Raw genomic sequence first — 12528 nt, 5'->3', positions numbered from 1 at the left:
CACTTCAAAGAAAAACTCATGGCTTGAGTCTTTTTACATATTAATACTATATAATATTCATAAATTATTAAAACACAAAACTTAATTTCCCCCGGGATTAATAAAGTATTTTTTGATTGATTCACTTTTGGTTAGATCTCAAAAAATCCTGTTCCGTATTTTTCAAAATACTCACACAGTGTTTATTTCCCAAAAGAATATATTAATGTTTTACAGTATAACTCGAGTATATGATGTGTTTTTGTGTAGGTTTTACACAAATCATAACAAAAGCAAAGAAGGAAGTAAAAAAAGCAACAACTTTAACCTTTATTAAAACAAGGAAGTACAGATGTATTTTTGTATCACAAAGTAAAAATAGAAATGTGTGAGTAACTATTCAATAGAACATAACGCAACTGATGCCAGAGGGTTACCTGTGATTTAGTGTCATTTCAACAGGACATGCAATGAGCCTCTCATGATTACAACATTATTTTTGCAGGATTTGATTCCAACAGGAGACACTTAGGTTATTTTAGTACACTCACTTGTTTTGGAGCAGTGGCATATATTGAAATGTACGGCAGAGGATTCGGCCACATTTTAATTTAGATTTTTAGATGTGACAATAATCTTGACTTTATTCTGATAATTCTGAGAGAAAGTCAGGATTCTGAGAAAAATCTGATTAATTTTCTTGCACAATTCAATGTAATAAGAACTTTGACTTTTTCTTGACATTTTTTCTCATAATTATAACTTAAATCTTACAATTCTGACTTTAGTCTCAGAACTAAAAATGAAATCACTTGTGGTCCTAAGCCTCATCTGTAACTCATTTCAATTCAAACTTTTTCAGAACACACAACCCACACATTAAAAAACTGTTCTATAGTGCTGCTAGGGGTAAAATAAAAAGATTTAAATCACTCTGCTTCAAATGTGACCCTTATTTCACACGTATGTCTTTTCTTCGCCTTGTCATTTCCTTAATAGCTCCAGTATATAATAGTTAGGTGGTAAAGAGATTATACGCATTACAAACCTGTCAGGTAAAGTGCTTTGGCTTCCCTTGCCTCAGGCCTTTGGAAAGCTTGTAAAAGTTCCTCAGGGAGGAAAGCAGCAGGGACACATGTCACCCTTCAGCTGTGTGGTTAAAGTCACTCAACACACCCAGGTTCAACCTCTCTTCCAATCAAGTGACTCACACACTTTTTGGATTAGACTCAGCCCCGCCGCCTTTCTCTTGAATTTCCTTTCGTCTGTTTACCAGCTCTTTCTCCCTTTCACTGGATCTTTTCTCTCAGGGACGTGTTGCCGTTCACTCTCCAGCTCCCAGAAGTCATCGCTTCAGCCAAAACATCTGCTGACCTCGAGGAGGTTGCTAAACTTGGAGCAGGTTTGTTCTCTTATTTAAATGTATTAGTGCGTTAGGGATGTGCTCCTGTTGCTGCAGCTTGGGTTATGAATGTTGTGCACGTTTTCACGCTAGCAATACTACAGTCTATGCATCAAGAGTGCAAAAGATCCCAGCTTTGATGAATTCTGGACTCGGAACCAGTCTCTGAGAGCCCTGAGAACTTGGGTGATTTGTTCTGCTCTTTAAGTTTTAGTCAGGACTCAGGCGGCAGCGTTATGAATGAGTTGTCACATGTTTTAATTATGCTGTTGCAGTTATCATGAATATGTAAGACATATGCATGAACGAGTTTCTCTAGCTCTTCTTGAGACATGAGTCTTTTCAGTCCGGCTATGTTTTAGTGGTTGTAGTATGCTGACTTTGTAATAATATGGGTTTTGAAATGTAGGTCATAGTCCAGAACTACACCAAGATTCTGATTGGCTGATGCCTTAAACATAATTGGTGCAATTATTTATGATTTTGCAACAGTTGATTTGTATAGTTCCCTCAGCCTCTTTTCAGAAAAGCCTCTATTCAGCAAAAGAGTCTTTAACTCCACCCAACATCTGTTGTGTGTAAACATTGTTGAGTTTTTTCTTTTTTTCCCCCCGAGGTATGGTAAATCCATTTCAACCCGCCCCCCTTCCATCGGTCTTCTCACAGTCTTAGCCAAATATCATTGGACCTTTTAATTAATAACATCCAACACTCTAAAATAAAACATGTCTGTTTTGAAGAGTATCTCAAATCTAACAGGAGCAGACATTATTGTCTACCTGTTTAATGTTTTAGGGCAAGAATCAGTTTAAATGCACTTCAGTGGAATTATCTTTCAGCCCACTTCCCTTTTCACAGCCCACCCATTGACCTTTTTGCCCCTTTAGCCTCGCGTGCTGTGACTCAGCTCTGAGCTTGCATGTATAGGTCTACATCTCTATTCTCTTCCTGTATTGTGTTGTTCAGTCTCTCTTTCATTCATAAAAGGCTTCTTGTTTAGTGAGTCGGCACAATGGTGCTTTTTGTGTCTATGAAGGTGCTTCAGCAGCAGTGAATAGTGGCAGTTGTGACGTACATACGGACATCATCAATGGCTGGGAAAGATCAGAAAAGAGTGCTGTTGACTCATGTGGCTCTCCACCTGTAAGGGGAGTTTGGATTAGGACGCAGTTTATTATTTTTTGTGAGGCATTTTAAAGGCGTGTCTTTTGTTGATAAAGTTACAAGATTATTATTTTAAAGTATGAGAAGTTTGGCAGTGCCTTTTTAACCCACCATGGTGAAAAAGTAGCTCCTTCCCCGAAACTAAACTTCATTCAGTGGTGGAATGTAAAGTACATAAGGAAATTGCTTTTATTTTATTTCGTATATCATTTGAGGTAATTGTACCTTACCTGATTATTTGCACGTATTGATACCCGGCTACATTTTAAAGGCCAGTATTGTACTTTTTACTCTACTACATTTATTTGAAAGCATCAGTTACGTATAACATTATATATTCAGATTAATAGAGAATAAAAAAATGTTTTGATAAATACATAACATTTGTATACATATAGGTTAAACTATGCAGCAGCAGTATACAAAGTAATACAATTAGCTCCCCTTTTAAGAAGCTGTGATACACAGTATATTATTATGTTATGGGCCATTACGCATTATGAGTACTTTGAGTTTAAACATTCGCTGTCATTTGACCTGTATTCACATAAATAAATAAAGAATACTGTGCATTGTTTTAACTACAAGGAGCACAATAACAAAGGTCAGTCTGGCAAAAATCATTAGCTTCATCATTTAGCTGTGATAAGTGTTTCCCACAGACATACATGTATTGACTGACAGTGTCTGATTTTCCTTCTCTCTGTGGAGGCATGACGTGCAATACACAGCAGCTTTTAGGCATGATACAACTACTTTTTCCACTTGTTGCCAATTCTTAGTTTTCACTGGAAACGGGGCAGGCCCGTCATTGCTCCAGGCAGTGACGTAGCCCTGCTCTCTTCAATAGATGACAGGCACTGTCTATAATTGCTGCAAAATGAACAAAATAATAATGATTTAAATGCTGGTAAGTGGACCTTGATATGAGAAAATAAATGATGTTGACTATGTGACTTGTTGATGAGGATGTCTGCAGAATGAATGCACACCACTGTATTCATGGCTTTGTTTCTGCTGTTGCTCATCACTAAACTTCATGAAAGCAATACTATATTTAGCAACTTGTCAGTGCCACATTTTCAAAGACAATCTACTATTTTAATCACATACAGTATAATCATTGGTGGAAGAAGTATTCAGATACTGTTGAAAAAAAAATAAAAAATAAATGTCCTGCATTCAAAAATCCTAAGTATTATTATCAAAATAAAGTTTAAGTATAAAAAGTAAGAGAAGTAATTATGCAGAGAAAATCGCCTCCATATGTGAGATATTATTATATACGTATAACATGTTTAGATAATGTGGTTGCATCAGGTAGAATTTGACTCTTCTACACAAAGTTCTGTAACGAAAAATGATTTATTTGATAATTATTTTTTGTAGCTTGCACAGTTAGTCCACTGGTTTAAAGCTCTGAAAAGTAGCTAAAGAACTTTAATAAATGTAGTGGCGTAAAATACATTATTTCCCTATAATTGTAGTAGAGTAAAAGTGTAAAGTAGCATTCAATTGAAATACTTAAAAGTGAAGTACTTAGTCATTTACCACCACTGCATATTGGAATATCCAGTATTTTCATAATGCCTTTACATATCCTTACATAACAAGATATTAAACTTGACAGCTGTCAATAGGGAATAATCTGCAATGTTAAACTGACATGCCAAGCTACATTTGTGTTGATATGATTTACCTCTCAGCTATCGTTTCCAACCTTTGAGATGAGACTTTTATCATATCAAATGTAATGGTGTGGTAAAGGGCATGCAGTGTGGTAATCAAGATAAAGCTACTTTCAACATTAGCATGCAGCAAGTATATGTTGGTTTGATGATTTCCCTTTTTTAATGTAATTTTTCCATAAGCCTGGTCAGTAATATTAATGCCAACTGCGCATGAAGCAAAGTGAATGACTTCGTCTTGTCTTGTATAAGCTCTGTCTATTATTGGCTGCAGTTCAGCTGTCATGCTAATGTGTTTGAGTTTCCGTAACTTAACCTTGACTTTCCCGGATCTCGATCAACCCAACCAAACCACATTCATTCAAGTGTATGAGTGTGTGTTTGAACAGCAGCTCATTACATAACTTGTGTATGCTAAACAGATGAATCAAAGTAATTACACAAAACTAGGTGTGTAAAGAAAACATTATGATATATATGTATTCAAAAGGATGACCTAGTATCCAGATGTATTCATTGTCCAGACAATTAGATTATACATGGACTAAATGCATGTGCTGTGTGTCTGACAGAGGGGATGACAGGCAGTAGAATCTCCCTAGCTGGATTCGAACCCGGCTCCTCCGCACAGTGACCTCATCCCTCAACCTCATGGCCGGCCCTGTTGTGATTGGTCAACTGCTTAGAGATGTCCCGCCCCTTAGCAAATCAACACAATGTGTTGGATAGTAGAAATGCGAGTGTTGTCACTATGTCATGGAAGTAAACAAAGGAGTTCAAAGGAGGGGGGTTCAGGCAGAGTGTGTGGGGGAGAAACTCAGGGATTTTAGCCTTTGCAGATCTACATGCACAAAACATATAATACACACTTCAGAAAAGGGAAAACCCAAAACACATTACTGTATAGGGCCTTTTTTGAATCCTTCAACATAATGTTAAAAAAACACTATCATAATCAGATCATGTAATCCTGTGAAAGGGAGACGATAGTAAGAGTAAACAAAAGTAGTTTATAAGGACAGTAAACATGTTTTGGTTTGTCAGACAAGAGTGCAAGTGAGAGAACGAGAGACATCAACATGACACCAACTGAAAGGGAGGGAGGGAGGGAGGCGTGATCACTGAGCTAACAGCCTGCCCACACACACATTAACAGGAGTGAGTCATAATACAGATTGAACGTGAGTGAGCCAGAGAAGCCAGTCGAGTTTCAGCTTGTGTACACACTCTCACTTCAAAAGGATCAGAACTGTACAGAGAAGTTTTCCTGAGGTGAAATCAACAGCTCCTCTGTGTGCGGTCACAGTGAGTATTGTTGCTCTGCTCTCTGCTGTCACTGTGTGAAGGAGCTGCTCTGAGTCTGGTACTAGTTTTCCTCAAGCGCTATTGTTCCCCTCTGGTTGTGTCTGTCTTGTTTTGCTCTGTCTGGTACGGCTTGGACTCTAAAGGTTTCAAATATTCTTGTGTTGTAGTAGTTCAGTGCTATTTGACTCTTTATCCCAGACAGGCTGAGCCTCGTTCTGCAAAAGTAAACAGCAGTGATTTTGCACAGAGCAGCATTTAGAGGTTTTTTGTGGTTTTAAATTGCAGGGCTTTTATTGAGTCATTGGGAGTGGATGAGTGGGCAAATTATAGCTGGCAAGTTAAGTTTATTTTGCTGCCGCTCACTGTAGTATAATGTCACATGTATGAGAATGTTAATATTTATATCTGCCAATATGATTGGGAATTGTGTTTTAAATGTTTTTAATTAGCCTTGTCTAGAAACCTAGAAACACTATTCTACACATTTGTATCATGATTTGTAACCTATTCCAATGTTTTATGCACTTTTCCTGACAAACAAATACATACATACATTTAGTATGAAAAACTTGATTTGCGTCTATGCGATTATCAGGTTACACATAAAATCAGGGGACAAAAGGGACCGTTTCCTTGTTGATATGGGTATTATGGCTAATACTCTACATACTCTAATACTACAATCATTTTGTTTCTTAAGGCTAAGCAAACCAAAAAAAGATGCCTAATCAGCAGAATGTACTTTACAGTCCAGATAATGGTTAGTTACCGATAAATGTGCTTTTACATCTCCAATTTGTTTGCCTTCAATAGTGAGGGCAATTCATGCTTTTAAAAATGATCCTTGTTCTACTAAAAATAACCGGAATAGCTGTCTACAGAAAAGGAGGTCAGATAATGTTTTCAGTTGTAAGTCAGCATCGTTGGGTCTGAAGAGTTTTAGCATGTTTACATTCTAGAGATGCAGAGTTAAAAAAAAAGTGATGTTAACAAAACTTTTCAGTAAATGTAGCGCTTAAGCTGCGTTCACAAGACAGGTGGTAACAGGTCTGTGCCGGCCCACTAGGATATTTTATTGTCGCCGTGCGCCACAATCAAAGTTCAAATTACTTAATCTTTGACCTCGTTTAACGCCGACTATCAAAGCCCAACCATTCAGATGTCAGAATGCATGTAGCGTCACAAGCTAGCAGGGGAGGTAACCATATAAGCAAAACTTCACTAGCTGTTTTCAAGGCGAGGCCCAATCTTGAGGTGATCAAAGAGCAAATTGTGCATCTTGTGAATGCATCTTTTCAGGTTGTACCCTAACCTGTCCAAACAATTTACACAGCGTGTTTTTCTCACTCTTTCACATAGGCTTCTGGGATTCTCAGTTGTGCCACAGGAGTAAGGACTCAGTCTTTTTGTCAGGAATAGCTGCTCCCTCTTCCCAGACACCAGTCTCCTTGGTGACCATCCCAGGGCGCCCTCGACTTCGAACTCGCACCCCTTCAGAGCTTGATTGTTGCCAGTCCAACGGAGCACTTTGCTTTATCAACCCCCTCTTCATCAAAGTTCACCAACCAGATGGTGACGACAGCACCACTTCACGTCCCTCTGGTACAGCAAAGGAAAACCAGAGGGAGGAACCCGTGAGCGACAGCCTAGAAACCAACAACAAGGACCCTCAACATCATCCTCAGGTCTCAGATCAGGCAGGTCAAAGCAACCCTCAGAGTCTTGATAGGAACCCAAAGCTAAAGGACCATAACAGCCCAACCAGCAGCAGCATTCAGAAACTAAGTAAGCCACGGTCCCCACCTCCACGTCCACCCCCACCTCAAATTGTGTCGCAAATATCAGCCCCTCCAATCCGACAACGCAGTATGCCAGAAAAGATCGCCTGGATCAACTTCCCGAAGGGGAAGGGGGAAGAGAGGGGCAGCAGCCTCCTTTCCCGTCTGGGCTCTTCCCTCAGCATCAGCCCCTCGTCCTCCCCTCCCAAGAGACTCAGCATCAGCTCCCCCATTTCCATCCCCCGGCCCTCCCTGCCCATGACTCTGCAGTCTCTTTCCTGCTCACCACGTCAGGCTAAGGCCTCACCGTCGTCTAGCCATGAGGAGGCCCAATGCCACTTGGCACTGGAGGACCAGACCATTGAGAAGGCCGTCATCAGGGCCAGACTCTCTCAGCGTAATGCTAACAGAAACCCCCCCCTGGACTCCAGCAGTCCTCCAGACCCTTCAACAACAAGCAAACAGGAAGATGTGCCAGGAGCAGAAGAAGAAGCAGGCGAGGAATGCAGTGGGAGCGGCCAACGTCTGAGCGACATGAGCCTTTCCACCGATTCCTCAGACTCTCTGGACTTCTCTCAGTCTTCAGTCTTTTTCCTTCCTCCTCTGCATGATCCCAGTCCCCCCACCATGGCTGACTTTGACACCCACCTCCCCCTCTCCCTCCCACCATCTCACCTGCCTTACTCCAGCATGGAGGAGGATGACGATGATGACGAAGACGAGGATGAAGAGGAGCATGACTATGGTGTCAGTCTTGAGAGCGACCAGGACCAAGACCAGGACTTGACCATGGTGCCACCAGGCCACCGCACGAGGCGCCGCCCCAGTGCCAGCGCTTTGGTCCTGCAGAGGGCCCTTCGAGGGCATCTTCGCAAGATGAGTGGAGTGTTCAACTCTCTGCTGACGCCCGAGAAGAGGGCCATCCGCAGGGTGGTGGAACTATCAAGGGATAAGAGCTCGTACTTCGGCTGCCTGGTGCAGGACTACCTCAGCTACATGAGCGAGGGTGCAGGCACCCAGGCTTGGCAGGGCTACGCCTCCGGACTGGAGCTGCTGCAGACTCTTCGTCAGTTCATCACTCAGATGAAGAGCTACCTGAGACAGAGCTCCGAGTTGGACCCACCAATCGAGAGCCTCATTCCCGAAGACCAGATTGGTGAGTCCCAAATAATTAATCTTTTCATGATCTTTTTTTGTTGTCTGTTTTATATTCATAGGAAGTGTGAATGATTGATGTTCTTATGGAAAATATTAACACAATGACAATGTCAGAGAAAGCTTGCTGATATAGCAATTTCACTTCACTATTTTAGCAGTGACTTCATCGGAAAACTTGTCCTCGTGTGTTTGCGCCTGGATGTGTTCCAGTGTTTTTATGCATGCAATAGCTTTTTCTTTTTAAATATCCATCCTTTATTGCATCTAACAATACCATGACAACAACATGAAAGGGGGACCAGACACAACCGCATAGAAACATACCAGCACACACACACACCTGCCGGAAGAGCGGTCTGAATCATTGAGGCCAAGACTCAGAGGCTGGCCGGAGCAGCATGTAAACAGAGAGCACAAAGAGGGTTTTATCTCAGGACCACTGGGGGTGTTCAACAACCCGTTTCTGCTGGCCCTGCTCACATAGTTTAGCACAAGGCTATAATTATGTTATTGTTAAACATTAACTGGGCGTTTTTGTTGCTTTGGGAGATGATTCTGTAATTTGCAATGCATTTATAAACAGTTAACTATGAACATATTTCCAGTATACTGTAGTATGCAACAGTATAGCGATGTCTGTTTTGCAAGGCAAGAACATTGCCTTACGGTCTATAAATACTTTATTCTGCACCACCATTTCTGGCTGCTAACAGCTCATGTTAACACTGTAGACTTCAGTCACGTTTAGAGAATTGTGGTCTTCAATTGGATTGACACTTACAAATAATAACACACAACTTGAAAATGATAAAGAGAGATTTCAACTTTTATTTTTGAATTACCAATATTAATATAAAGGTTCTAAAGGAAAAGGGGAAATATATTCATGTTTGTATGTCGCGTGCCGTGGGTTGCCTGTTTTCCAAAAGGCCTCTCAGGAATGACTCAATTAGAACTGCTGCGGTTTCAGTTCTTGGAATAATTGCGCAACATTTTGTTGTGGCAGCTTCAGGGAGTGTTTTCTAATGAACTCAAAGACTAGCCGATCCAGATGTGTTTGGGTGACGTTTTGCAAATCTTTACAACCTCTGTCTTACCTCAACTAAACATCCTTTAAATGTACTCTCCAATTAAAGTGATATCATTTGAGGCAAGACCTCTTTACTTTGTAGTCCTTGGACACTCTTTCTGTGTTTATTTTCCCCTTTCCCTCTTTCTCCTCATCCATTCTCCCTCTCGCTATAACAGTTAATGCTTTCATTGATATGGGTATTTTCACACTCACTATCATCTCTTATAATACTTCCTTGTATACCAGTAAAAGCATCCATCATTAGCACATTTATCCGTAGGATACACACAAAGAGAAAAACAAATATGCAGAATGTAATAGAGTAATTCACAGTTTATTCATGATGTTGTTTTCCATGTTTAGTGCTCACTCAGCAGCCCAACCATGTATGTGCTTAGGTTCAGGATGTTTAGGGGGGGGGGGCAAGAATAGAGTACCTTGTTTTCCATTCATCCAGCACTGCTAGACTCTCCACGGCTAGATAGCCCGAGACGGCTCCATGTCAGGAAGCTCTGTTTGTGGTGCTTCACAGTGTCCTTGAAAGCATCAACAGCTGGATAGCTCCTAAGGAAGGATCTGTCAAGGAACTTTGAACCCTAATCAAAATAACTTTGATGGTTATTGGACTCAGGATTAATGAATTTGGATTCCCGCTGTATCAAGAAATTAAAGGACGGCGCAAGTGGAAACAATTCACAAAGGGATTCAACTGTTTAAAACACATGCTCAAAGTAAGCCGGATTTTGGCGATGTGTTTATGTGGATTAAAAAATCGTAAATAATCTACAAAATGGAGGAGACCGATCTGATCAGAGCAACTGTGACAAATAATCCAACTGAAACCGACGCTTTACCCGCAGAAGAAACATTTATATTAAAGAAAAAATGATACATTTCTGTCTTTGTATGCTTTTATTAGCTACTAACTTGCAAATGTATGCATCATATTTATTTCAAATGTCGAAGAACAGGACACTTCAAAAGAATATACTATGTCTAATAAATAAATGGTAATATGGTTGCATAGGCCTGTATAAAACAAAAATGAAAAACTGGCATATTAAGCAGGTAAATCAAATGCTTGTCTGCCATGGAACAGGTAGCAGAGAGAAGACGAGGTTCAAGTAGGTTCATTAATGTGAACCTTGGGCTTGCACGCCCACAGCCAGGGATGGAATGTCCAGTGTAATGTGAGTGACAGCCAGTCTAAAGTCGTTGTGAACGTCCAGTGTGTTGCGTGCTTTTGTTTTGATGGCAACAAGTGCGCTGAAGGCTGTTTCTGATAGATATGTCATACTGAATGGGAGTATAATCCTGGTCGTGGCATGCAGTGTGATCTTTGGAGCGAGGCTTGGTCCTTTGAGAATCCAAAACTTTTAAAATCCTTTTTCCTGGAAGTATTTCTTTGACAGCGAGTCAGCTTGGATGTCGGTGAGCTCATCTTCGCAATCCAGGTATTCCACATCCTCAACTTTGGCAATAAAGGGATCTAAAACCCACAATTCCTTGGAGACATACTCGTCTTTGTCAGCGAACCGTGATTGCATTTCCGTTTGCAGTGCGTTCATATGGCGGATGAACTCGCGACGTACAGACACAGGCACCGTTTCAGGATTGTTTTGGGATTGTTTCTGCAGTAGTGGAAACTGTTGCAGTTCCCCCCCTCTCCATTTTCCCGACCCTGTACTCCAGTTTGCGCACAAATGCATCAAGCGCCTCTTCACATTGGAGAATGTTGGACTCCACGCCTTGCAGACGCTTGTTTGTTTCATTGTAGAGACTGAAGATGTTGGCCAGGTATGCTGTTTTAATCCAGAATGACTCGGTCACTTGCTCTGACAGTGCGCGGTTACGAGTTTGTAGAAACTCTTCAATTTTTCCTTCAGCTTCAGTTCTACAAAGCGTGCAGCAACTCGGCGCCGCATGAGAGCCAGCGCACCTCGGTGTGCAGGGAGGAGGGTTTGGTGCGCTTCATCTCGCACCAAGTGCTGCGGAATAGACGCTTTTCGTGGGGCGACCTTGATGCATGAATTGCTATTTTAATAACAGTTGAGAGTGTTTTCGCTGAGGTCTTCTGACAGTCTTCTGTGCCAGGGTCTTGCTGGCGATGTTTCACACGCGTGATATTAGTGATGCAGTGTGGGGCCTTTTCTTTCAAGCGACTGTTAAATCCCTTGTTTTCCGCCATCACTTGAGGCGCTCCGTCTGTGCAACATTGCACTAAATTTCTCATAGGAGAAGCTTGTGGGATGAGAGGTAGAATCACTGCAGTAAAAATGTCCTCACCCCGGGTGGTTAGTGGTTAGGTGACTGACATAAGAATGGTCCTGCTTCAAATCTCTCCCATCGATATTTTGCACATAACGATCAGCACAGCTTGTCTGCTACAGTTGTGGTTTCATCAAGTTATATGGCAATGGCCCCCTTTCCAGCTTTTCGAGCAGCTGCAGCTCGCATGTACGTTGCATCTTTCGCAATTCTTGTCTTCACCGTATTGTTGACAGTAGTACAGTTTTTTCGCTCTCCGCACCTGCGGGCGTGCCCGCACGTTTCTCCAGCCATCTTATGCAGCTGGCTTCAGCTTTAATTGGAGCTGCTCGCCAATGTTGTGCGGTTTGCTTTGCCTTTGCTATTAATGTGCACATTCAAAAAGAGGCCTCGGTGCGCTTCTGTGTGCATCGCTGCCTAGCGCTAACAAACGGCTGTTCTAATTCCATTGGCTGTTGCCTTTGCAAGGTGTTCGTTTCTTTATGAAAAAGTTCCCGATCACGCGCGACTGGTTTCTGTGGGTGCATGTGTATCTGTTTGGGTCTCTTCATTTTGCTGGGTTTCATGCTTTCGTTGGCTAGCTTCTCTCTGCATATCACACACTCTGGGCGGGTTTTGTCCGTTCCCTCCATGAAACCGAAGTTAAGATAGCTCTCTAGGTAGGTCCTCATTTTCTTTTTGATTGCAGATGAGCTGTCATCTCCTTTACGTTTT

General features: G+C 41.5%; 1 protein-coding gene across 3 annotated transcripts in view; it reads left to right on the top strand.

Moving 5' to 3' along the window:
- The window catches only part of LOC104950524 (ras and Rab interactor 2-like), a 40935-nt gene extending 30710 nt beyond the window's left edge, over positions 1-10225 (top strand). For 2 of the 3 annotated variants that reach the window (XM_010777057.1, XM_010777058.1), the window contains exons 7-9: positions 1290-1381; positions 6898-8472; positions 8630-10068. In XM_010777057.1, the coding sequence (XP_010775359.1) occupies positions 1290-1381; positions 6898-8472; positions 8630-8718 (1756 nt within the window). In that variant the 3' untranslated portion in view covers positions 8719-10068. The other variant, XM_010777060.1, reaches the window with a different exon arrangement.
- The last annotated feature ends 2303 nt before the right edge of the window (positions 10226-12528 follow it).

Source organism: Notothenia coriiceps, unplaced genomic scaffold, assembly GCF_000735185.1.
Source record: "Notothenia coriiceps isolate Sejong01 unplaced genomic scaffold, NC01 NC01_scaffold00017714, whole genome shotgun sequence".
Taxonomy (NCBI): domain Eukaryota; kingdom Metazoa; phylum Chordata; class Actinopteri; order Perciformes; family Nototheniidae; genus Notothenia; species Notothenia coriiceps.
The sequence above is the reverse complement of the archived record's forward strand: the minus strand, read 5'-3'. Positions and strand labels throughout refer to the sequence as shown.